At 46.1% G+C, this 27,863-nt stretch overlaps 1 protein-coding gene across 3 annotated transcripts; it reads left to right on the forward strand.

Annotated features, from left to right (window-relative positions):
• Positions 1–1,860: 1,860 nt before the first annotated feature.
• On the forward strand, positions 1,861–27,226 carry LOC124006951 (metal transporter CNNM3). 3 transcript variants are annotated; one of them, XR_006833851.1, is made up of 14 exons: positions 1,861–2,607; positions 2,905–3,099; positions 4,013–4,152; positions 4,508–4,684; positions 4,898–5,055; positions 5,241–5,384; positions 6,096–6,254; positions 7,074–7,243; positions 9,711–9,807; positions 18,036–18,166; positions 18,266–18,395; positions 20,791–20,859; positions 26,465–26,518; positions 26,860–27,226. XR_006833851.1 is itself a non-coding variant. In XM_046317144.1 (13 exons), the coding sequence occupies exons 1-12, from the start codon at positions 1,894–1,896 to the stop codon at positions 26,479–26,481; spliced, it is 2,232 nt and encodes a 743-aa protein (XP_046173100.1). In that variant the 5' UTR covers positions 1,862–1,893; the 3' UTR covers positions 26,482–26,518; positions 26,860–27,226. The 3 variants fall into 3 exon arrangements, 2 of the variants coding, with proteins under 2 accessions (XP_046173100.1, XP_046173099.1); XM_046317144.1 differs by lacking the exon at positions 20,791–20,859 and having other exon boundaries at positions 1,862–2,607; XM_046317143.1 differs by lacking the exons at positions 20,791–20,859; positions 26,465–26,518 and having other exon boundaries at positions 1,862–2,607.
• The last annotated feature ends 637 nt before the right edge of the window (positions 27,227–27,863 follow it).

The following is a 27,863-nucleotide window of genomic DNA, read 5'->3' on the forward strand; positions in this document are numbered from 1 at the left end:
TGGTTCCTGGCGGGAGGGCAAGGCTTAACTGGCAGCCAGGCTCTGCTCTGCTGTGTTGTTAGCTCAGCTCCAGTGTGATTATTCGACCTAAACGAGGAGGGTTTAAGAGTTCTGGTGCTGTATTCTCAGACCAGGGACAGCTTTTCCACTGCGTAGACAAAGGGGTGCCATACTAGCCTGGTTCCAGATCTGTTTGGGCTCTCCGCCAACTACTATATAGGAGATGGCACAAACCGATCTGGGTTCAGGCTGGTGCCATACTGCTAGACTGTGTGCTTGGGAACCAGAACCCTACAATGGAATAGAACACTGTCCTCCAAGAAGGATGTTTTTGTGCTCAGAGTTCAATGATTATAAACACTACAGTCTAATACGGGTTACTCAGACAGAGATAAGCACACGAGTCCAGTGTCGGGCCCCATATGTAAAAACACACACTGAACAGTCTGACTGAGACTACGGGTCTGGCCTCCAGGCACACACACTGATCTCCTTCTCTCTGCTAGTCTTCCACAAGAAGCTGGTCAGTGATGACGTTCTAAAGGTTCTATGTATGACTGAAAGTTAGGGGTTTGGAGTGCTTGTTTTCAACAACTACGACTCCTGTTTAATGACTGATCGGTGGTAAAGTTCTGTGGTAGAGACTTCTCCCGGTCTGTTGTCTTTCTTTCTTGGAGGGCGATGTTGATTGAAGAGTAAATGCCTGTCACTTCATCTGACCCCTGAAGTTGTTTAACTTAAAGCGACGTGTACATACTGTTTTATAATGACTTTGGAGGGAGCTGTGAAGAAGTCAACACGGGGTTAATAAACCGGAGTTATATTTCTCTACGTAAACTACTGTCTCCTGCTCTCTTTTTTTATTTGACTGTCTGTGTTCACTGTTTTTCTCACTTCAGTTGAGTCAAATGTACAGAAACAGATGAGGTTTCCCCACAATCGCAATGTCAACAGTAGGTCACAAAGATTAGTGACTGTTGGCAAACAGTGGAGCTATGTGACAAAGTAGGCTAAGTAACAAAAGGTAAACAAAAATGCTCTGTGGTGCATAACTTCACAACAGCACAAAGTGATCTAGTTCAGTTTGCTGGGTACAAAAGTATACAGGCCCAGTAGAAGCCTTCCACTGTATGTCCATGGTGTGTGTTCATCTGAGTTACATGGTGACTACAGAGTGTGGGCTCAGTGACAGGTGATTCACAGGAATCCTTCATCAGTAACCATGTTTTAACTGACCCAGACTCTTTAGGATTCTCTTGTGAATGTATCCGGCTATGTGTCAGAGGGAGCTGTCTGTGCACAGAGTAGGATGACTTTGTCCCTAGTAGGTGCTGGTCTGTGTAAATTGTGTGCTCCCTCCCCAGAATAGTTGAGGTTAGGATTTAGGGAGGGAGGGTAAACTGATCTTGGATCTGTGTTTTCAATGCACAGAACAAAGCTGATGATAACAATGTCCATCAAACGAAGGAAAACAAAAAAAAGCCCGGCAAATGGTTAGTTACATAGTCGTTAGGCTGCCTAAGTCATCTCAATTATGCGTCAAGGAATATTGACGAAGACCCTTTAAATTTGACTTGTTTTCAAGACTCTCAAACAAAGATGGGCGTGGCACGATACTAATTTCCCTGCACCCATTGGATGTCATCAGCCATGGACTCTCATTGGTTAATTTCTGAGAAGGTGGGTTTAGTTTGCGAGGAAAGTGCGTCCATTGTGGCTCTGAACGAGAGCAGCGGATGACACTAAACCAATGCCCTTTCTCCCCAAAATGGCGTCAAAAGGGAGCCAGTTTTTATCTGAGCGCTGTGTGGCTCGCAGAGCCTCCGTGGGCGGGCAGCTGCGAGAGGGAGGCAGTCACATGATTCGCGCAGAGCCCAGCTGCCCAATTCCAATATGGTGGCCAGCTTGGCAGACCTACGGTTCTTGTTGATGATATTGTTGCTCTGCGGGAGGATCGGGGACGGCGCCTGCAGCCAGCAAGCCCCGCGCGTTCTGGGGTTGCGACTGGAGGACCCAGAAGGCCGGGTGTATATGAAGGAGAGGATCATCTCTGCGCCGCAAGGGGCCAGTTTCAAGCTCCGGCTGTTCGGCTCGAATCTGAATGGTACCTGGCCGTGGGTGGCGTTCGCTGGGGCTAGACTGGGAGAGGCCGGGGCGGTGGGGGATGCAGCCGACCCGTGTGGGCAGGAGACCCGCCGTGACACCTCCGCCTTCCAGGTCACCGGGGAGGTCACGGCGGATGAGGAGTACAGCGGGCTGATAGAGGTGAAGGTGCGGGACAAGAGCATTATGTCTCTCGCTGCAGGGGATGATGCCAACCCGACCTACCACCTGTGTGTGCTGAAGAGCGGGAGTTGGGTGTCAGTGGGACCGGACAGGCTGCGGATCAACAACGAAAATGGTCTCCCAGCGGACTACATCCCTCCGTGGGGCGTGGCGGTGCTGATTGTGCTGCTGATCCTGGTGTGTGGGTTGCTGAGGACTGTGAACCTCAGCCTGCTGTGGCTGGACCCTCTGGAGCTCTATGTCCTGCACAGCTGCGGCTCTGAGGAAGACAAACGGGCCGCCAAGCGCCTCGAGCCCATCCGGAGAAGAGGCAACTTCCTGGTGGGTCCCTAGTGTACACACACACAGTTAAACACCAGGATTTGGGGGGTCTCCAACTTTCACCAGTCCTGGAGAGCCAGGGTTCTGGGTGTGCATGCAGGCTTTTGTTCCATCCCAGCACTAACGCACCTGTTTCAGATAATCAGCTGGTGTCTAGATTGGAACAAAAGCCTGCATGCTTACCCAGTAGCTCTCCAGGACCGGAGACCCCTGTACTACCCTCAAGAATATTCACATGTATGACATCTCTCTGGCTCCACACTATCTTACTCCACATCTCTCCACTCTCGGTTCTAGGTGTGTTCCCTGCTTTTCCTGTGCGCTCTGGGCCATTCGGTTCTAGGTGTGCTGCTCTACCTGGCCGTGGGTTCCATAGCGCCCGCCGTCTTCACCAGCGGGTTCCTCATCTTCCTGGTGTCAGAGCTGGTTCCACACATAGTGTGTTCCTGCTACGGCTTCCAGCTGGCCCCAGGCCTCACCTGGCTGGCACAGGTCTGTATGTAAAGCCAGGCTTGTGTTCATTAGGGAGGGCCTCACCTGGCTGGCACAAGTCTGTATGTAAAGCCAGGCTTGTGTTCATTAGGGAGGGCCTCACCTGGCTGGCACAGGTCTGTATGTAAAGCCAGGCTTGTGTTCATTAGGGAGGGCCTCACCTGGCTGGCACAGGTCTGTATGTAAAGCCAGGCTTGTGTTCATTAGGCACCAACCAGAAGGAAACGGACAGGGAGGGTCTACCTTTTTGAAGACTTATTCTGTTGCCCTTAATGCAGTGGTTCTCTTTCCTTGGGGACCCCTAGCCGTTACATGTATTTTATCAGTTCCAGACTTAGCACACCTGATTCAACTTGTCAACTCAGCCAAGCCTTTGGTCGTGTTCCTCCGCTCAGACACATGCCGGATCTTACAACTCCTGGATAGGTGTTTTACCTATCAGCTGACCACATCATGTGTTATAGCAATCTGGTGCCCGACGGCACAGTCAGTGATGTGGCACTCGACTGTTGGTTCATGCGTCTGAGCAGGGGAACACGTCTCCTGACTAGGTGACTGAGGTGAGCTACTTCAGGGCTACAACGAAATTGTGACATGTCCGGGGATCCCCGAGGAGAGGTGTGAGAACCACTGCCCTAATAATATATAATATAATAATAATATATGCCATTTAGCAGACGCTTTTATCCAAAGCGACTTACAGTCATGTGTGCATACATTCTACGTATGGGTGGTCCCGGGGATCGAACCCACTACCCTGGCGTTACAAGCGCCATGCTCTACCAACTGAGCTAATGAACACAACCTCAGTTTCCTTTAGCCTCTGGTTGGACGGGTGCCTTCTAGGACCCTTTATCATGCTTTTTCTTAATACGATATCATTGAACAGGCTCCTCCTTTCTCTAACTACCAGGTGTGTATGGTGCTGACGTGCCCACTGTCGTGCCCACTGGGCCTGGTGCTGGATCTGGCACTGAGGCGTGACATCAGCACCTGCGGCGTGAGGGAGAGGGCCATGGAGATGATACGCACCAATGTCAACGACCCCTACAGGTACCTGACACACACACACACACACACACACACACACACACACACACACACACACACAGACACACACACACACACACACACACAGACACAGATGACCGTGTGTTGTGTTCATGGGTGGCACACACTGCTCTATGAATGGGGTGGCCAACGGGTGCAGGCTTTTGTTCCAGCCTATCATGAACCTGATCAGGTTGGTGAGTGCTGGGCTGTAACAAAAGCTTTTTACTCTCCTAGCTCCCTAGCGCTGTAGTTCTCCTTCCTCTGCTTAGGGTGTTTTGTAAAGTTCTTTTGAAGGCCCTGTATATGGTGTCCATGTGATCCATCCACGGTCATCGCTGTTGTGATTCCATTGCAGTGAGTTTGTGAAGGAGGAGTTTAGCCGTGGTGCGCTGCGCAGTAAGACAGTGGAGGACATCCTGACTCCGCTCAAGGACTGTTTCATGCTGCCGTCCACCGCTGTGCTGGACTTCTCCACCATGTCAGAGATCATGCAGAGTGGATACACCCGTGTCCCAATCTACGAAGAGGAGAGGTGGGACGATCTGACACGCACTTAAAGGGCCACACACACACACCAATGACTGGTTCTATGAATAACTATAATGGGGGATCCCGTTTACTGCTTAAATGCGGACGGACTTGAACTTCCGTGTTTACAATGGGGGGGGGGGGGGGCAGTCATTCTCCCCTGACGCACACACGCATGCAGTCACACACTAACAGGTATCTAATGTAATTTACCCAGGTCCAACATCGTGGAGATACTGTACGTGAAGGACCTGGCTCTGGTCGACCCTGACGACTGTACTCCCATGACAACCATCACTAAGTTCTACAACCACCCGCTGCACTGTGTCTTCAACGACACCAAACTGGACGCCATGCTGGAGGAGTTCAAGAAAGGTGAGACAGTGCGTGCTTGCGTGCACGCGCACGTGTGGTGATAGTTTTTTGTTAGAAAAATAGCCAATGAAGTCAGTCATTTCTTTAATGCGACCTACGGAGGCCTGCCTTGTGAACAGCCAAAGTTGTGATCCGCTTATGAATTCACCTTTGATGGGCTCCTGACCCTTTACCCCTCTCTCCAGGAAACTCAGCCCTGGCCATCGTCCAGAAGGTGAACAACGAGGGGGAGGGGGATCCCTTCTACGAGGTGCTGGGATTGGTCACCTTGGAGGACGTCATCGAGGAGATCATCAAATCAGAGATCCTGGATGAGACTGACGGATACAGTAAGACGAATAGATTGTGTGAGAATTAAGAGAATGTAGGGGAGTGTGTCTATGGGAATGAATGAGATACAGAGAGCGTTTGTGTAATGGGTTACTGGGTAAGAGGACAGCATTTTGTATTTAGTATGATTGCTAGAATTTCCTTCTGTCTTCCTACAATTTATATTCCTCCTCTCTTGCCCTCTCTGTCCTCCTGTCCCCTAACCCTTCTGTCCTCCTGTCCCCTAACCCTTCTGTCCTCCTGTCCCCTAACCCTTCTGTCCTCCTGTCCCCTAACCCTTCTGTCCTCCTGTCCCCTAACCCTTCTGTCCTCCTGTCCCCTAACCCTTCTGTCCTCCTGTCCCCTAACCCTTCCGTCCTCCTGTCCCCTAACCCCTCTCCCTTCCTCCTGTCCCCTAACCCCTCTCCCTTCTCCCTCCTTCCTGTCCCCTAACCCCTCTCCCTCCCTCCTGTCCCCTAACCCCTAACCCCTCTCCCTCCTTCCTGTCCCCTAACCCCCTCCCTCCCCCTCCTGTCCCCTAACCCTCTCCCCCTCCCTCCCTCCTGTCCCCTAACCCCTCTCCCTCCCTCCCTCCCTCCTGTCCCCTAACCTCCCTCCCTCCCTCCTGTCCCCTAACCCCCCCCTCCCTCCCTCCTGTCCCCTAACCCCTCTCCCCCCTCCCTCCCTCCTGTCCCCTAACCCCTCTCCCTTTCCACCCTGTCTTTCTGTAGTCGACATGAAGGTGAAGCGTCCTCTGGCCCCTCTGGAGATTTCCCTGGAGCCTCGCAGCGTCCACGAGGAATTCTCTCTGTTCAAACTTCCCGAGGGTGAACCCAAGACCCGCACGTCTCCCCAGCTACTGCTGGCCACACACCGCTTCCTGTCCAGAGGTGGGAGTACATGTGTGTCCATGCGTTAGAAAGACTCCTTAAAATGAGTAAATGAGTAAAGGAAATGAGACACCCGCACTTCTCATGTATCCAGCCTGTTATGACCCTAACCTTCCCACTCAGTCAGTGGTTTACCAGGACCGTGACAGTGTAACTTTCACTGGGGTCGGGTTTTGTATCACATTCCAATGATAAGTAGGACTAAACAAGGCAACTGTGTGCTTTAGGACCATGCGGACACCTCCAAACGGTCGGGTAGGCTGTTTGGAGTGTTTATCCGACTGGATAAAAAATGATTAAATAATGTCCCCTCACTTCTAAAACCAAAGTTGCGCCCCTGTTAACACCACTGGTAATGATCAAATCACTGAAATAGAAGTCAATGGAAACACAAGCTAAATACTCAGTGGAAAATAGGCAGGAATGGATATTCAACAGGCATAGTTAATCTGTGTGTGTTGTAGGATGTAGACTTTGGATGTGGGTCTCTGTTGTTTGACATTTCTGTCCTCTTCAGCTGCTTGACATGGCGCCATCTTAAGCCCATAAGGTTTCGACTTAAAACAGAACAGAATGTAGAATCTAATGACAGTTGATGAAACCGTAGGCCCGGGATCGCCCAAACCTGCTCCTGGATAGTTGCGAGGTGTACAGGCTTTTGCCCCAGCCCGACACAAATGTATTGGGTAACGAAAGCAACACACACCTGTGTATTTGGCAACACGCTTGTGCAAAGCAAAGGTCCTAAGAAGATGCAGTTCCTGTGTGTGTGTGTGTGTGTGTGTGTCCTCTCCTGTAACTGTGTGTGTCTCCTCACAGAGGTAGAACACTTCAGTCCAGCCCGTGTGTCAGAGAAGGTGTTGTTCCATCTGCTGCGTCACCCCAGTGTCAACCAGGAAGTCCACTTTGACCCCTCCAACCGCCTGAGCGCAGACCACTACCTCTACACACGCAACCACCCTGTAGACTACTTCATACTGCTACTACAGGTCAGTGTGTGTGTGTGTGTGTGTGTGACCACTACCTCTACACAACCACCCTGTAGACTACTCCATACTGCTACTACAGGTCTGTGTGTGTGTGTGTGTGTGTGTGTGTGTGTGTGTGTGTGTGTGTGTGTGTGTGTGTGTGTGTGTGTGTGTGTGTGTGACCACTACCTCTACACACGCAACCACCATGTAGACTACTTCATACTGCTACTACAGGTGTGTGTGTGTGTGACCACTACCTCTACACAACCACCCTGTAGACTACTTCATACTGCTACTACAGGTCAGTGTGTGTGTGACCACTACCTCTACACAACCACCCTGTACACTACTTCATACTGCTACTACAGGTGTGTGTGACCACTACCTCTACACACGCAACCACCATGTAGACTACTTCATACTGCTACTACAGGTCTGTGTGTGTGTGTGTGTGACCACTACCTCTACACAACCACCCTGTAGACTACTTCATACTGCTACTACAGGTCAGTGTGTGTGTGTGTGTGACCACTACCTCTACACAACCACCCTGTACACTACTTCATACTGCTACTACAGGTCAGTGTGTGTGTGTGTGTGACCACTACCTCTACACAACCACCCTGTACACTACTTCATACTGCTACTACAGGTCAGTGTGTGCGTGTGTGACCACTACCTCTACACAACCACCCTGTAGACTACTTCATACTGCTACTACAGGTCAGTGTGTGTGTGTGTGTGACCACTACCTCTACACAACCACCCTGTACACTACTTCATACTGCTACTACAGGTCAGTGTGTGCGTGTGTGACCACTACCTCTACACAACCACCCTGTAGACTACTTCATACTGCTACTACAGGTCAGTGTGTGTGTGTGTGTGACCACTACCTCTACACAACCACCCTGTACACTACTTCATACTGCTACTACAGGTCTGTGTGTGTGTGTGTGTGTGTGTGTGTGTGTGTGTGTGTGTGTGTGTGTGTGTGTGTGTGTGTGTGTGTGTGTGTGTGTGTGTGTGTGTGTGTGTGTGTGTGTGTGTGTGTGTGTGTGTGTGTGTGTGTGTGTGTGTGTGTGTGTGTGTGACCACTACCTCTACACACGCAACCACCATGTAGACTACTTCATACTGCTACTACAGGTCTGTGTGTGTGTGTGACCACTACCTCTACACAACCACCCTGTAGACTACTTCATACTGCTACTACAGGTCAGTGTGTGTGACCACTACCTCTACACAACCACCCTGTACACTACTTCATACTGCTACTACAGGTCAGTGTGTGCGTGTGTGACCACTACCTCTACACAACCACCCTGTAGACTACTTCATACTGCTACTACAGGTCAGTGTGTGCGTGTGTGACCACTACCTCTACACAACCACCCTGTAGACTACTTCATACTGCTACTACAGGTCAGTGTGTGTGTGACCACTACCTCTACTCCATACTGCTACTACAGGTCAGTGTGTGTGTGTGTGTGTGTGTGTGTGTGTGTGTGTGTGTGTGTGTGTGTGTGTGTGTGTGACCACTACCTCTACACAACCACCCTGTACACTACTTCATACTGCTACTACAGGTCAGTGTGTGTGTGTGTGACCACTACCTCTACACAACCACCCTGTACACTACTTCATACTGCTACTACAGGTCAGTGTGTGTGTGTGACCACTACCTCTACACAACCACCCTGTACACTACTTCATACTGCTACTACAGGTCAGTGTGTGTGTGTGTGTGTGTGTGACCACTACCTCTACACAACCACCCTGTACACTACTTCATACTGCTACTACAGGTCAGTGTGTGTGTGTGTGACCACTACCTCTACACAACCACCCTGTACACTACTTCATACTGCTACTACAGGTCTGTGTGTGTGTGTGTGTGTGTGTGTGTGTGTGTGTGTGTGTGTGTGTGTGTGTGTGTGTGTGTGTGTGTGTGTGTGTGTGTGTGTGTGTGTGTGTGTGTGACCACTACCTCTACACAACCACCCTGTACACTACTTCATACTGCTACTACAGGTCAGTGTGTGTGTGTGTGTGTGTGTGTGTGTGACCACTACCTCTACACAACCACCCTGTACACTACTTCATACTGCTACTACAGGTCAGTGTGTGTGTGTGTGACCACTACCTCGACACAACCACCCTGTACACTACTTCATACTGCTACTACAGGTCTGTGTGTGTGTGTGTGTGTGTGTGTGTGTGTGTGTGTGTGTGTGTGTGTGTGTGTGTGTGTGTGTGTGTGTGTGACCACTACCTCTACACAACCACCCTGTACACTACTTCATACTGCTACTACAGGTCAGTGTGTGTGTGTGTGTGTGACCACTACCTCTACACAACCACCCTGTACACTACTTCATACTGCTACTACAGGTCAGTGTGTGTGTGTGTTACTACAGACGTGTATGTGTGTGTTGTGTGTTGGCACATGCATGTGTTTTCCTTTAACTGACTGTCTCTGTAGGGCCGTGTGGAGGTGGAGATCGGTAAAGAGGGCTTGAAGTTTGAGAACGGAGCGTTCACATACTACGGTGTGTCTGCACTCACAGCGCCAACCTCAGGTAAGACACGGTACTGCAGGACACACATACCTCACTACCATTACCTCACAGCGCCAACCTCAGGTAAGACACGGTACTGCAGGACACACATACCTCACTACCATTACCTCACAGCGCCAACCTCAGGTAAGACACGGTACTGCAGGACACACATACCTCACTACCATTACCTCACAGCGCCAACCTCAGGTAAGCCACAGTACTGCAGGACACATACCTCACTACCATTACGTGTAGGTCGAGATTCACAGGGGGCTCATTTAGACCTGTAACCTTTTCAAAGAAACTGCCTGCATCTAGAACATTTTGATTTAAGGCTTTCAGTATAGAGGTTCTCTGTTACAATCTGTGTCTACCAACAATTGTTTAGGAAGCTGCATGCAAAAATTTGGAGTGAAGGCCTCCTGGGTGGTGCAGTGGTTAAGGGCGCTGTACTGCAGGGCCAGCTGTGCCACCAGAGACTCTGGGTTCGCGCTCAGGCTCTGTTGTAACCAGGTGCGCATCCAACCCGGAAGCCAGCCACACCAATGTGTAGCGTCGTCCGGGTTAGGGAGGGCTTGGGGTATCAGTATCTCAATGCATTCTTCACCGACATTTCTATACATTTAGCAGTGTGTTGACCTCAATCAATCTGATATCCTTGTCTCAACACGCACCAGCGACTCTTATGGCGGGCCGGACGCAGTGTGCGCTAACCAAGGTTGCCAGGTGCACGGTGTTTCCTCCGACACATTGGTGCGGCTGGCTTCCGGGTTGGATGCGCGCTGTGTTAAGAAGCAGTGCGGCTTGGTTGGGTTGTGTATCGGAGGACGCATGACTTTCAACCTTCGTCTCTCCCGAGCCCGTACGGGAGTTGTAGCGTTGAGACAAGATAGTAGCAACAAACAAAAACAACAATTGGATTCCACGAAATTGGGGAGAAAAAGGGGTAAACATTTTTTTTTTTTTTAATAATAATAATTTGGAGTGGTTATTTAAATTATCCAAAGTAGATTTAAGGTAGTGGTCTGCTTTCAGTTTTCGGTCATAGCCACACCCAGATTTCAAAGACTGTTTAAAAGCCATCCAATCATCCGCCGAACCAGACCCTCTTGCTTTAAACCACATAGCATAAGTTCATCAGTAAACCAAGGGTTCTCTGACCTTAATCCTGATTTCGTTTTTAAGGGGCCTATTGCAGACATCCTGGAATGTGTTGTGGAAGGGAGAAACTGATAATTCAACATCGGGGATTCATTCAATTAAATTCCATTCAATGCTAAATATATCATGTAAAAAAAAAATGGAATATCAAACTGCTTTCAGTTTTTTATCGTAATGACACGTGGCAATAGCACAGTGATCACTAATGTCATTTGCAAAAAATACCAGCAGCATTAAAACGATGAGGAGTATTGGTTAAGATCAAATCAATCAGAGGATTTCAGAGGAGACTTTATATTTAACCTAGTTAGTGTTGACAATCTGAGTGAGATTGTAGGTATTGCATTTTGATTTTGTATTTATTAGGGATCCCCATTAGCTGCTGCCGAGGCAGCAACTACTCTTCCTGGGGTCTGAACACATTAAGGCACTTACATTACATATAAAACAAAAGATAAAACAGTACGTCCTATAACATTATTACACCACTACATGTCTACAATACAACATGTATAATACCACCATACAACAATATCACAATGTATGTGTGTGTCTGTATGTGTGTCACATTAATTTTCTCATCACAAATCAGTATCTCAATGCATTCTTCACCGACATTTCTATACATTTAGCAGTGTGTTGACTTCAATCAACCTGATCAAAATAAACCAACCCGTCTAAATCGATTACAGGCACAGTTGACCAACCACACCCCTTTTCCCGGCACTCAAATCTTCTTCCGTTTCTTCGCTGTCGTCTTCAGAGAGCTTCACAGTTCAAAGTGGCCCATGATAATGTCCCAATGTCTAAGGAATAATCACATTTTCCCAGACAGACTGTCTGACCTGAGCCCCACCACTAATGCCTGTTATGTCTTGTCCATTTGCCAACCAGTATTACAAGCAACATGAGAGACGTTTTGGATCTAATCTCTCTCCATGCTCACTCCACTGTCGTACTCCCGAGAGAGAAAATCAGTTGATATCTTGGATTGGATGCTGTGTGTACAGGTTGCTGGCTCGGACTCAGGTCTCTCGATAGAAATGGTGCAGGACAGGGCCGTATTGAACTTTGGTTCAGAGGGGGTTTTGAGGTCCATGCCGTTTGGTCAAATTGTCCCTTCTATGCATCTAGATACCATCTGTAGTCCCCTTCGATGAGAGAGAGAGGACAGATCAGAACAACAGTGCAATAGGCATTTCCGGTTCAAGAAATTCAGACAAATTCAAGAAACCAAACAAAATATTTTCTGCATGACAAATTATTACCATTATTCTCACTGCAAAGTTCTAAGACAAATGTCAAAGAAAATAAATGGTTTCAATAATGTTGAAACCATTTTTTCATCTTGGCTTATACTCCCCTGTCACACTGTCGACCTCATCGCCGAGTCACAGGATCAGGAATTTAGAGAGTATATCTCGATCATTCAGCAGACCCAATCTGGTGAGATTTGTATAGAAACAAACAACACAACAAACAACACAACAATCCACTCCTTCATACATCACTCGATGCACTTCTACATATCACTCGATGCACTTCTACACATCACTCGATGCACTTCTACACATCACTCGATGCACTTCTACACATCACTCGATGCACTTCTACACATCACTCGATGCACTTCTACACATCACTCGATGCACTGCTACACATCACTCGATGCACTTCTACATATCACTCGATGCACTTCTACACATCACTCGATGCACTTCTACACATCACTCGATGCACTTCTACACATCACTCGATGCACTTCTACACATCACTCGATGCACTTCTACACATCACTCGATGCACTTCTACACATCACTCGATGCACTTCTACACATCACTCGATGCACTTCTACACACATATCACTCTTGAGGTGTCAAAATGGGGGAATTACCAGTCCTCTGAGGGGTTTTGGATTGAAGTTTACGCACACGACTCCCAAAGTGATTGTGTAAAAACAACAAATCAAATTATAATTACTACCTTTTAACTCCATAAAGAAAGAAAAAATGTACCCATAAGCTCATAGTAAAATAGACTAGAGACAGGTCTATCCTTCTCACGTGGTCCGAATCACACATCTATTACTTAAAACTAGATAATTATCAATCTTACAAATTTCCTTCAAATCAGTATTACATGTGACCTTTAAATCATCACCCAACGTCTCTCGGGCATTCCAGTGAGGGTGATCAACCCACACTAGAAAGTCAGGACAGAGATCAAACCCTTCATTCAAACCCTTCAAATAAGTGTTTATTTCTCTATTCGATCAATGATTTCATATCCCAGATTACAGTAAGTGTATGCGGTACATTCCTTATAAAATAATTCACAAGTTCAATTAACTCGGAACATAAAAACTTTAAAAAATTAAATGTGTGCCCCTTTAAGATAACTTTGCTAGAACCTGTGAAAAACCCACTAAAACCAAATGAAATGGACCACTCACAATAAATCAGACAAAGCATTAAAAACACTAACAAATAATCATAATGTAAGGTAAAAACAAACAATTTGCCAGGACTTATTTAATGTGGGAGCTCCTGTAACATACATACTGTAGTGGACTTCCTTCAGGAAAAAATCCTACTCTAAACACATCAGATAATAGTGTTCCGTTAACCTCTCTCGGGTATGTGGGATACTAGCTTCCAATCTGGCCAACTTCCAGTGAGATTGCAGAGCGCCAAATTGAAGTACAGAAATACTCATTATAAAAATTCAGAAAACAAAACATTTTACATAGGGTTTAAAGATTAACTTCTTGTGAATCCAACCACGGCGTCAGATTTCAAAAATACTTTATGGCGAAAGCATACCTTACGATTATTTGAGAACATAGCCCAGTTGACAAATTATTACAAACATTAACCAGCCAAGCAGAACTGTTACAAAACTCAGAAATAGAGAGAGAATTAATCGCTTACCTTTGATCTTCATATGGTTGCACACAGAAGACATTAATTTACTCAATAAATGTTCCTTTTGTTCGATAAAGTATCTTTATATCCAAAAACCTCCATTTGGTTCGCGTTTTCTTCAGGCTCAAACGCAGTCAAAACAGGCAGACACAAAATCCTAATTGTATCCGTAAAGTTCATAGTAACATGTCAAACGATGTTTTATATTCAATCCTCAGGTTGTTTTTAGCCTAAATGATCTATAATATTTCAACCGGACAACAACGTCGTCAATATAAAAGGTAAACAAGAAATGCACTCTCTCGGGATTGCGCATGAAAAAGCTCTGTGACACGGCAGGGTCCACTCCTTCAGACTGGTCTTACTCCCTCATTTATAAGAAGCCTGAAACAATTTCTACAGACTGTTAACATCTAGTGGAAGGCATAGGAACTGCAAATGGAGTCCTAAGTCAATGGATACGGTAATGGCTTTGAATAAAAAACTACAAAACCAACAACAAAAATACTTCCTGAAATCAGTTCTGTTATACTCACAGACACTATTTTAACAGTTTTGGAAACTTTAGAGTGTTTTCTATCCAAATCTACCAGTTATATGCATATCATATATTCATATCATATATTCTGGGCCTGAGTAGCAGACCTTCTAATTTGGGTATGCTTTTCATCCAAAATTCTGAATGCTGCCCCCTACCCTAGAGAAGTTAAGTGGAATATACACCTTATGGTAAACAATCAGAGAGCCCCTTTCTGGTAATCTTATCATTTTAACCTGTTGAATTCATTTAGTCAAAATATAAATCCTCTTATAACAAATCTAGGACCTACAAAAAGTTGGTGCTGTCAGGAGCTCAATATTAAAACATTCACTTGAAATACTGTTCCACGTAATGGAAACAGATGATAGTTTAAAAGGACCTTCCTGCTCCAATTCACTGCTGTTACCCAAACTCTAAAACCGAGCAACAATAATCAGAAACTGTCAAAGAACATTTCTCATACCTCTGCTCCAAATGTCCCAATGCTTCCCTTACAGCTCGCTTTCGACCGCAGCTAATCTATTTCTCAATCGCAAGGCTCAATAATTTAACCTAGTATTGAAAGTATTAGTATTCTTCAAATTACTGAAATATGGCATTATTAGGTGCTATCCAAAAAAAAAACACTAATAACATATACCACTCACATCCTGTCAACACATCAATATATCAATCCCCTTTATCAATGTCACTGTCACACATCGTAAGGTTTAGAAAATAAAATACCCCAAAACATGATTATTCTCTCCTTACTGGAAGGCAGTGTTTACGTTGTGGCAACACACAAAATTACTACCTCGAAATAGCCCCTCTATTCATGTTGAATAAATTATTTTCAATTTGATCTAAACAAGCTGCTAAAGCGTTCAGTTTACATCTTATAATGTTTATTATACACTTCCATGTATAACATAGGAAATCTTAGGTCCTCCTACGTTAAGCATTCCATGTGCATTTTCAACGACTCCATCGCCATAATCCCAGCGGAACCCAAGAACTTTAGTTTCCTGGACGCTGGCCGGTCATGGGAATAATGCTCCACACGTATCATCAACGGTTCTCTAGACTTCCAGAAATGATACAGTTGCCGCTACTGTTCTAAAATAGCATTCCGTGCCCAATACCACCCCGTGATATTCTATGATGGGCAGTGATGGACGGAACCCTAAGATAATGCTACATATCGAACTGTATTATCCAAATGATTTCCACACTCTCACATCACAAACATAGGACACACGGGGGGGATGAGACGGACGAGGAAAACCAGGTTAGCGCTGTTTTTAAGATTTCAAACCCTGTCTATATGAACAGGGAAACCTGTCCTTTATCAAAATATTGGTGGTCCCAAAACGGGGTGTTGTATCCACCCGGGGATATTGCCTACTGTGGAATAGATGATTTTATGTCTATCCAAAATCTGCAAATCTACCTACAGAGTACCCATGTCTCCTATCTAACAATGTAACACGGTCCCAAAAATCCAATCCCAGTACCAGGAATATCAAGACACTCGCAATAACATCTAAAAATAGTCAGGGCATACCTGTTAACCTCATTTGTCAAAACATTCCATGTTTATAATTTGAACTTCACCAAGCCAGATGCCCTCGTAAGGCGTCACCTGCACTCTAGTCCCTCGTTCAATGAGCTTCACCAAGCCGAGTTCTCTCGCAAGTCCACTCGCGCTCTAGTTCCTGGCTCTACACAATACCCTCACCAGTCCTGATCAACCCAGTACCACGGATATGGACTTTTGGTTACCCGCAGCTGGCTAATTTAACAATCATGTCCGAGGATAACTCACTTAAGAACACTCTTATCAACTCAACTCAGTCCTGCCAGTTACCTCTGCTGTGATCCTCTTAAGGAAGACCTCGCTCTGAGCATACCCTCAACAGGGGCTTCTTATTTTTACATTTTCATCACTTATTGATGGATTGTCTAAGCCTACCTCTCTCAGTACTAATTTTGGTATCTGGCATCCACCCGCGTCCACTTCCTCTCAGGTCTTAGGCGAGTCCAGCTGCTCTATCATGAGTGCTGTTTCCCTGAGATCCCAATTTCGGATCCCCTGTGCCCAGTTTACACAGATCTTACACAGATCTTCAGGAGCGGTCAACAGGTGAAGTTGCAGATCTTCTCCTTGTTGCCAAAAATGTAGTGGAAATTCATGTATACTGAGAGAGACTTTGTCATTTCTTCAAACAATCACCTTCATTTAATATCGATTTAATTGTTGCAATAATGAAGCTGGTCGACCACACATTCCGTAGTGTGTGTTGCCGATAGCTGAACCTTTTTTAATGAGAACTGATCTTATCAAGGAGACCCAGAAATGCTTAGTCATGGCTGGTTAACCAATCCTGATTCAGATCAGCCATCAAGACAAACTCCGAGTTGACATGCTGTGATAACAGTCCTAAAAAATACAATCCAGAGAGCCAACAGTAGCAGATGGAGGTCAATAACAACAAGATACAACAATATTTAAAGATGAGCCGAGGTTTAGGTTCAAAGACAAATATTCAAATTGCTTAGTTTTAATAACAGAAGTCAGATCGACCGCTGAGAACTTGCGTATACAGCAACAACACCACCCTTAGATTTACCATCTGCATGAAAAACATTGTAACCATTTATACCAATATTTATGTCTGTAAATATATATTTAATCCATATATTCACAATCATATTGCGTCAGACTACGTCTTCCATTCATATGCAGAAACTTCAGGCCACTCTGACTACGTAATGTGGCAGGGGTAAACATGTCAGGACCTGATTTTAGATTGCACATTTCCGTAGAAGCAGCACGATGATGGCAAGTCTAGCGTGGCAGTTACAACATTTGGATTTACAGACGGCACTTGAACGACAATCCACATCCTTTAACGTCACATATTTCATTAGGGGAATCAACGGAATAAAAAACAATTAACGTTTCACAATGGAAAACAATCATGTTTGGGGGGGTGTACATTTTCTTCCGAATGAACACAGCCCTCTGATGTATCACACCACAACATTCGCTAGCTCGTGCTTTTATCTTGAGTTCCAGGCTACCAGTGTTGCATGTTGCATTCTATTGTTTTTGATATTTGATAATGCAAAGTTAGTGTCATATGATGCTGTATTTCAATGTGGTGGCACAGTTTGACAGGGAAGCATGAAATGAGCTGACACAGGTGTTGTCCCTTGAGATTCCTGTGAACTTCAGTGCAACACCACCGTCTGTGTGTGTGTGTGTGGTGTGTGTTTGATGCTCTTGTGTGTGTGGGTGTGTGTTTGATGTGTGTGTGTGTGTGTGTGTGTGTGTGTGTGTGTGTGTGTGTGTGTGTGTGTGTGTGTGTGTGTGTGTGTGTGTGTGTGTGTGTGTGTGTGTTTGATGCTCTTGTATGTGTGTGTGTGTGTTTGATGCTCTTGTATGTGTGTGTGTGTGTGTGTGTGTGTTTGATGCTCTTGTGTGTGTGTGTGTGTGTGTGTGTGTGTGTTTGATGCTCTTGTGTGTGTGTGTTTGATGCTCTTGTGTGTGTGTGTTTGATGCTCTTGTGTGTGTGTGTGTGTTTGATGCTCTTGTGTGTGTGTGTGTGTTTGATGCTCTTGTATGTGTGTCCAGTGCACCAGTCTCCAGTGTCGACCCAGCGTCGTTCTCCCAGGGATCCGTTTGAGTTGGGAGACGCCACCAGCTCGTCCAGCTACTGTCCTGACTACACCGTCCGTGCCCTCACTGACCTGCAGCTCATACGGGTGAGGGTGTGACTGTGTTAGAATACGTGTGAGGGTGAGTGTCGTGTGTGTGTGTGTGTGTGTGTGTGTGTCAGACTCACAGTGCCCTCCCTCTGCCAGGTGACTCGCATGCAGTACCTGAATGCTCTGATGGCGTCACGTGTTGGCCAGAGCCCAGACCCTTCTGAAATCAAGATCCTGCCCAACAGTCAGACCAAGCTGCTCAACGAGAGGAACATCACCACGCAAGGTAGGTCACATAGACATACAATTGAAGTCGGAAGTTTACATTTTTATTCAGTTTTTCACAATTCCTGACATTTAATCCTAGTGAACACTCCCTGTCTTAGGTCAGTTAGTATCACCACTTCATTTTAAGAACGTGAAATGTCAGAATTAGAGTAGAGAGAATTATTTATTTCAGCTTTTATTTCTTTCATCACATTCCCAGTGGGTCAGAAGTTTACATACACTCAATTAGTATTAGGTAGCATTGCCTTTTAAATTGTTTAACTTGGGTCAAACGTTTCAGGTAGCCTTCCACAAGCTTCCCACAATAAGTTGGGCGAATGTTGGCCCATTCCTCCTGACAGAGCTGGTGTAACTGAGTCAGGTTTGTAGGCCTCCTTGCTCACACATGCTTTTTCAGTTCTGCCCACAAATCTTCTATAGGATTGAGGTCAGGGCTTTGTGATGGCCACTCGAATACCTTGACTTTGTTGTCCTTAAGCCATTTTGCCACAACTTTTGAAGTATGCTTGGGGTCATTGTCCATTTGGAAGATCCATTTGTGACCAAGCTTTAACTTCTTGACTGATGTCTTGAGATGTTGCTTCAATATATCCACATAATTTCCCTGCCTCATGATGCCATCTATTTTGTGAAGTGCACCAGTCCCTCCTGCAGCAAAACAGCCCTACAACATGATGCTCCACCCCCATGCTTCATGGTTGGGATGGTGTTCTTCGGCTTGCAAGCCTCCCCCTTTTTCCTCCAAACATAACGATGGTCATTGTGGCCAAACAGCTTTATTGTTGTTTCATCAGACCAGAGGACATTTCTCCAAAAAGTACAATCTTTGTCCCCATATACAGTTGCAAACTCTGGCTTTTTTATGGCGGTTTTGGAGCAGTGGCTTCTTCCTTGCTGAGTGGTCTTTCAGGTCATGTCGATATAGGACTCGTTTTACTGTGGATATAGATACTTTTGTACCTGTTTCCTTCAGCATCTTCACAAAATCCTTTGCTGTTGTTCTGGGATTGATTTGCACATTTCGCACCAAAGTACTTTCATTACTAGGAGACAGAACGCTTTTCCTTCCTGAGCGGTATGATGGTTGCGTGGTCCCATGGTGTTTATACTTGCGTACTATTGTTTGTGCAGATGAACATAGAACCTTCAGGCGTTTGTAAATTGCTCCCAAGGATGAACTAGACTTGTGGAGATCTACATTTTTTTCTGAGGTCTTGGCTGATTTCTTTTGATTTTCCCATGTTGTCAAGCAAAGAGGCACTGAGTTTGTAGTTTGAAATACATCCACAGGTACACCTCCGATTGACTCAAATGATGTCAATTAGCCTATCAGAAGCTTCTAAAGTCTTGACATCATTTTCTGGAATTTTCCAAGCTGTTTAAAGGCACAGTCAACCTAGTTGTTGTGAACTTCTGACCCACTGGAATTGTGACACAGTGAATTATAAGTGAAGTAATCTGTCTGTAAACAGTTGTTGGAAAAATGACTTGTGTCCTGCACAAAGTAGAAGTCCTAACCGACTTGCCAAAACTATAGTTTGTTAACAAGACATTTGTGGAGTGGTTGAAAAATGATTTTTAATCACTCCAACCTAAGTGTATGTAAACTTCCGACTTCAACTGTACATACATACTGTACACCACACACACACCTTCCCAGACCCCCATGAAGTATGATGATAATTGTTGTTGCCTATCTCATGTATAACCTTTACTGTGTTTACTGCTCTTTGGGTGAACTAAGACTTCTCTCTTTTTTCTCTTCCTTTTCTCCCCTGTCCTTTGGCCACTCCCCTGTCCTTTGGCCACTCCCCTGTCCTTTGGCCACTCTCCCCTGTCCTTTGGCCACTCTCCCCTGTCCTTTGGCTCCCCTGTCATTTCTCCCCTGTCCTTTGGCCACTCCCCTGTCCTTTGGCCACTCCCCTGTCCTTTGGCCACTCCCCTGTCCTTTGGCCACTCCCCTGTCCTTTGGCCACTCCCCTGTCCTTTGGCCACTCTCCCCTGTCCTTTGGCCACTCTCCCCTGTCCTTTGGCCACTCTCCCCTGTCCTTTGGCCACTCTCCCCTGTCCTTTGGCCACTCTCCCCTGTCCTTTGGCCACTCTCCCCTGTCCTTTGGCCACTCTCCCCTGTCCTTTGGCCACTCTCCCCTGTCCTTTGGCCACTCCCCTGTCCTTTGGCCACTCTCCCCTGTCCTTTGGCCACTCTCCCCTGTCCTTTGGCCACTCTCCCCTGTCCTTTGGCCACTCTCCCCTGTCCTTTGGCCACTCTCCCCTGTCCTCTGGCCACTCTCCCTGTCCTTTGGCCACTCCCCTGTCCTCTGGCCACTCCCCTGTCCTCTGGCCACTCCCCTGTCCTCTGGCCACTCCCCTGTCCTTTCCTCTGGCCACTCCAGAGTTCCCTGCAAACTTTTCTTTCTTTGACAACATTGACAACTACTGTTAGTGTTTTCTGTGTGCATGAGGTAAGAGTCATGAGCTGTGTTCGAATACTCATACTAACCGTACTATTTGTGGCGGAAATTGATTATGTAGTATGCTTGTTGGTCATAGTATGGATATAGTTAGTATGCCAAAAGTTACTGGATGTTGTACTAAATTCGCCAATATACTAAGGATACAAGCAGTAGACACTATTTCTGTGCTTTTAGGGCCCATAATGCAATTCTCCAGAAAATGGGCGTGGCTTCACATTTTCAGATTTGAAGAAAATTGCGAAGTGGTTACAAATTCATTGCTTAACATTCATCATATTTAGTTAAAGCAATCTAATAAAGAAATTACTTTTCAAATAAGTTACATTACACATTTGGCTGACAATTTGTTAGCTACGCTATCCTTACGTGCGAAGCATTACAGCAACTAGTTACCTAACGTTAGTTGGCTAATACATCAAACTTGCCAGGTAGTGTAACTATGCTAACTAACTGCCCAATGTTTATTGACTTGATTATTCACACCATTCTTAGCTAAGTGTGTTCTCAATGGACATTGTTAATTCTGGCTATCGACTCCGATTTCAGAGTGTGCCAGAGTGCAAAATAACTGGTGAATTTACGAACACTCAACACCTGTTGAATATGGGTAGTGTCAGTAAATGTTGCCAAAAAAAGTCATTAAATTGTTGCCAGCAGCACAGTTAGTCACCAATGATCTGGATAACATGAAAACAGCCTAACCAGCTCTGCTAGGGTGAGTAAAATGGTCAGAGTGAGGTGTTCTTCCCTGAGGAGCTAAAAGCTCTGAAAGCCGGTAGGGAAGTTGCAAAGGAGAGCCGTCTTCTCTCTCTCGCCCCAGACTATGATCAAATCCTTGGAGTGATCAGAGTCGGAGGGAGGCTGTGCCAAGCAGAAGTTTTGGACCCCGATGCTATCCACCCAATTATCCTTGACTCCAGACACCCTCTTACCAGGCTCCTCATCAAGAGTTAGGATGAGAGGCTTCTCCACCCAGGGCCAGAGAGGGTCTATGGGGAGATGAGGCGGAAGTACTGGATAATTGGAGGACGAGGAGACATTCGTAAGCACCAATACGCCTGCGTAGAATGTCAGAGATGGCGGGCCGGAGCCACGGTGCCCAAAATGGCAGATTTACCCCCTGCTCGCTTGCGCCTCCTTAAACCACCCTTCTGGTCAACAGATTGCTTCGGCCCCTTGATGATCAAGTTAGGTCGTCATGTGGAAAAGCGCTGGGGCATTCTATTCAAGTGTTTGACAACTAGATGTGTCCACCTGGACCTACTGGAGAGTTTGGATACTGAAGTCTTCCTCATGGCCCTATGGCGGTTTATCTCCCGACGGGGGAAACTCTACGAGATCCTGGCTGACAGAGGTACAAACTTCAAGGCAGGAGAAGCCAGGTTGTAGGAAGCTTTCCAAGCAATGGAACCCAGCCTCCGGGATCAGCTGGTGGACCAACAAATCTCATTCAAATGTAACCCTCCAGGAGCTCCTCATTTTGGAGGAGAGAGATCAAATCTGTAAAGACGGCCTTACGAGTCGTACTAGGGGACCAAACTGTCACGGAAACTGTCTTGAGGACCGTCCTGATAGAGGTGGAATGGATTCTGAACTCCAAACCCTTGGGATATCTCTCTGCAGACATCGCTGACCCCGATCCCGTTACACCGAATATGCTCTTGATGGGACGCCGAGATGCGTCACTTCCTCAAGCCATGTATGCTGATACCAACCTCGTTAGCGACTACAGCCAGATCTTAGCTGACCATTTCTGGGCCCGATTCATTCAGGATTACCTTCATTCAGGATTACCTACCAAGTCTACAGCACAGAGGGAAATGGTGGAGAGAAATGGCCAGCCTGGAAATTGCCCAAGTAGTAATGATGGTGGACCCTCAGCTGCTTCGAGCCTCCTGGCCGGTGGGCCGTATCACGAAGACCATGCCTGGGACCGATGGTCGTGTTAGATTGTTAGTTTGGGTGCTTGACTGGTGTTGTAAGGTCAGAATGCTCGGATCAACCCTACTCCTCGGCCAGAGTGTACTCTGAACTCTCCGAGAGCAAAACGCTCTGAGTTTACGAATTGACTGCTCTCTGGCACTCCAAATTGAATTGTAAAACACAGCCGAAATCATAAAATGACAAGCTATTAATTTGTTGTGCTAACAAGCTGTCAAGAGGTTGCATAGCAACACCATCAACTTCCGGTAGACAGGCGAAGCGCTAGTATGCTCAACTGAAATGATACCGTTCATTTACAGTATACTAAAATTAACTCATAATACACTGCTCAAAAAAATAAAGGGAACACTAAAATAACACATCCTAGATCTGAATGGATGAAATATTCTTATTAAATACTTTTTTCTTTACATAGTTGAATGTGCTGACAACAAAATCACACACAAATTATCAATGGAAATCAAATTTATCAACCCATGGAGGTCTGGATTTGGAGTCACACTCAAAATTAAATTGGAAAACACTACAGGCTGATCCAACTTTGATGTAATGTCCTTAAAATAAGTCAAAATGAGGCTCAGTAGTGTGTGTGTGGCCTCCACGTGCCTGTATGACCTTCCTACAACGCCTGGGCATGCTCCTGATGAGGTGGCGGATGGTCTCCTGAGGGTTCTCCTCCCAGACCTGGACTAAAGCATCCGCCAACTCCTGGACAGTCTGTGGTCCAACGTGGCGTTGGTGGATGGAGCAAGACATGATGTCCCAGATGTGCTCAATTGGATTCAGGTCTGGGGAACGGGTGGGCCAGTCCATAGCATCGATGCCTTCTTCTTGCAAGAACTGCTGACACACTCCAGCCACATGAGGTCTAGCATTGTCTTGCATTAGGAGGAACCCAGGGCCAACTGCACCAGCATATGGTCTCACAAGGGGTCTGAGGATCTCATCTCAGTACCTAATGGCAGTCAGGCTACCTCTGGCGAGCACATGGAGGGCTGTGCGGCCCCCCAAAGATATGCCACCCCACACCATGACTGACCCACCGCCAAACCGGTCATGCTGGAGGATGTTGCAGGCAGCAGAACGTTCTCCACGGCGTCTCCAGACTCTGTCACGTCTGTCACGTGCTCAGTATGAACCTGCTTTCATCTATGAAGAGCACAGGGCGCCAGTGGCGAATTTGCCAATCTTGGTGTTCTCTGGCAAATGCCAAACGTCCTGCACAGTGTTGGGCTGTAAGCACAACCCCCACCTGTGGACGTCGGGACCTCATACCACCCTCATGGAGTCTGTTTCTGACCGTTTGAGCAGACGCATGCACATTTGTGGCCTGCTGGAGGTCATTTTGCAGGGCTCTGGCAGTGCTCCTCCTGATCCTCCTTGCACAAAGGTGGAGGTAGCGGTCCTGCTGCTGGGTTGTTGCCCTCCTACGGCCTCCTCCACGTCTCCTGATGTACTGGCCTGTCTCCTGGTAGCGCCTCAATGCTCTGGACACTACGCTGACAGACACAGCAAACCTTCTTGCCACAGCTCGCATTGATGTGCCACCCTGGATGAGCTGCACTACGTGAGCCACTTGTGTGGGTTGTAGACTCCATCTCATGCTACCACTAGAGTGAAAGCACCGCCAGCATTCAAAAGTGACCAAAACAGCCAGGAAGCATAGGAACTGAGAAGTGGTCAGTGGTCACCACCTGCAGAACCACTCCTTTATTGGGGGTGTCTTGCTAATTGCCTAGAATTTCCACCTGTTGTCTATTCCATTTGCAACATGTGAAATGTATTGTCAATCAGTGTTGCTTCCTAAGTGGACAGTTTTATTTCACAGAAGTGTGATTGACTTGGAGTTACATTGTTGTTTAAGTGTTCCCTTTATTTTTTTGAGCAGTGTATAACATGGAGTTACACATTTCTCTGGAAAAAAAGTTATTAAAAGGACTAACTATTCCCTGTATATACTCATTAAGGATGTCTTATACAGAATGTTAGTATGGGTATTCGAACACAGCTATGGTCTTCTCAATAGCATGACATCAATCGTACACACTCTCTCTCTCTCTCTCTCTGAAAGGTTACCAAGGCATTGAGAGAGAGAATTAAACCATCTAGGCATTTTCTTTTATAGTCAGTCATTAAGGGCTTTATTCAGACTTGAGATCCACTACACTTGAATGTTCACGGAAGTCTTCCATTGACATCAATTAATGGTTTATGGGAAGATTAAGCCGATTTCAAGTCTGAATATGGCCTTAAGAAAGGTTTGTCTCTTTGGCAGATCCTTCTCAGACACTAGAATAACGCTTACTGAGGGGAACCCTCTCAGATGGAAGAGTTTTCTTTAGACTTCGACTATTTCCTCTCAATACTTAGTGCCCTTTATTTGTATCACACAGATAGTGAGATATAATCATGAGATTACAAGCATTGGTTTCTCAAATGATTGCCTCGCCTGGTTTACCAACTGCTTCTCAGATAAGAGTTCAGTGTGTCAAATTGGAGGGCCCGTTGTCCGGACCTCTGGCAGTCTCTATGGGGGTGCCACAGGGTTCAATTCTCGGGCCTGCTCTTTTCTCTGTAAATATCAATGATGTTGCTTTTGCTGCGTGTGATTCCTTGATCCACCTCTATGCAGACGACACCATTCTGTATACATCTGGCCCTTCTTTGGACACTGTGATAACAAACCTCCAAACGAGCTTCAACGCCATGCAACAATCCTTCCGTGGCCTCCAAATGCTTTTAAATGCTAGTAAAACTAAATGCATGCTCTTCAACCGATCACTACCCGCCCGGCCGACTAGCATCACAACTCTGGACGGTTCTGACTTAGAATATGTGGACAACTACAAATACCTAGGTGTCTGGCTATACTGTAAACTCTCCTTCCAGACTCCATATTAAGCATCTCCAATCCAAAATGAAATCTAGAATCGGCTTCCTATTTCACAACAAAGCCTCCTTCACTCACGCTGCCAAACATACCCTCGTAAAACTGACTATCCTACCGAAATGATGTCATTTACAAAATAGCCCCCAAACACTGTACTCAGCAAACTGGATGCAGTCTAACACAGTGCCATCCATTTTGTCACCAAAGCCCCATATACTACCCACCACTGCGACCTGAATGCTCTCATTGGCTGGCCCGCGCTACATATTCGTTGCCAGACCCACTGGCTCCAGGTCATTTATAAGTCTTTGCTAGGTAAAGCCCCGCCTTATCTCAGGTCACTGGTCACCATAGCAGCACCCATCCGTAGCAAATCGCTGAAGTTGGCGACTTATTTCTCCCTCACTAACTTCAAGCATCAGCTATCTGAGCAGCTAACTGATCGCTGCAGCTGTACATAGCCCATCTGTAAATAGCCCATTCAACTACCTACCTCATCCCCATATTGTTTTTATTTACTTTTTTTTGTGCTTTTGTACACCAGTATTTCTACTTGCACATCATCATCTGCACATCCATCACTCCAGTGTTCATTTGCTAAATTGTAATGACTTCACTACTGTGGCCTATTTATTGCCTTACCTCCTTATTCCATTTGCACACATTGTATATAGATTTTTCTATTGTGTTATAGACTGTACTCTTGTTTATTCTACGTGTAACTCTGTTTTTTTTGTCGCTTTGCTTTATCTTGGCCAGGTCGCAGTTGTAAATGAGAACTTGTTCTCAACTGGCCTACCTGGTCAAATAAAGGTAAAATAAAAGCAATCAGGTCCGGGGTGAATGAGAGTGCATGGAAAGCCCATTTGTTTCCTCATACTCTCTCTTGTCCCATATTTCTGTCATTTTCTGCCTGCCCTATCTCATCCCTCTCTACTGCTTATGTATGGTGCTCTTTTCCCACTTCTCCTTCATCTGCTGTGTATACAGTACACCCACAGGAGGTAAAGACTAAATGCTTTGTGACTTCATAGTGGGCTGCATTGTGATTTGTTTCACCGGTGCCATTGTGGAAGTCATAACGGGTGGCATTGTGATGTCATCTCCCCCACTCACGCCCTCCTCCTCTCTCTCTCATTGGCTGGGTTCTACAGGTGGCAGTAAATCCCAGGAGAGTTCCACGGAAGAGGAGGCTCATGGGTAATGCGGTTCTCTCCCTCAGAACGACGTGTGTTACTCAGACGACCAACCGACAGCCACGTGCGACTGTTTTTAGGAGTAGACTTCATGTGTTTATCTCTGAAAATGCAGTGATTGAACCTGGCTAGTGTGAGCGTGTGTGTCGCTGCTGCACCATCCTCAGCTGTACTTCTCATTCATTGTGTGTGTGTGTGTGTGTGTGTGTCCTCCCTGTTGTAATTCAGCCTCCTTTCCTAAACTTTACATTGCCTGTTCCTTCATTTATTATCAGTGTGCCAAAGCGACTCACCTTAACCTCCTGTGGGTGTACGTACGTGTGTGTGTGTGGATTGTCAAAACCCATCCATCCAAGCATTAGACAGAGGGTGGTAAAAAAAAACACACAAAAACCAGTTGATTTGCTTTAGTCGTTGAATTATACGTCCATTTAATTTTATACACTCCCACATTTCAGATGCATACATATTTGTATGTAGAGCCAAATATTGCTTGTTGTTGTTTATACCATTCAATGCAGTACTTATTGCTGCCTAATGAAGGCCTGTATTTTCTTCTTTAGTTAGTGATAGATCGCTCAACATTTAATAAATATCTATTTGAACATTTTCGGTGAACTATCCCTTTAAGAGAGGTGATTCGATGCCCATTCCTCTGCTTTAGGTCTGAGCTGTGATGAGCGAGGCAGATTACCCTGACCCAATCTGCTTTCATGCATTCTTTTTGTGTGGCCAACAAGATTCATGAAGTTGCCGTAGTGTGTGTGTGTTTTTGTGTCATATCTAAAGCACCTTGTTGATTTTTCTCATCCTTGTAGGTTGAGTTCCATTAACATTCCGCATCACTTCTGTGTCCAGGTGTGGGAGTGTGTGTCTGCTGTTTGGTTGGCCATATGTTTATTGTCCGTCAGTATTCAGTCTTACAGACTCCTTCAGGAAACTCAATTTCCCATGTTGCAGCG

This window comes from Oncorhynchus gorbuscha, linkage group LG20 (assembly GCF_021184085.1).
Source record: "Oncorhynchus gorbuscha isolate QuinsamMale2020 ecotype Even-year linkage group LG20, OgorEven_v1.0, whole genome shotgun sequence".
Lineage (NCBI taxonomy): Eukaryota > Metazoa > Chordata > Actinopteri > Salmoniformes > Salmonidae > Oncorhynchus > Oncorhynchus gorbuscha.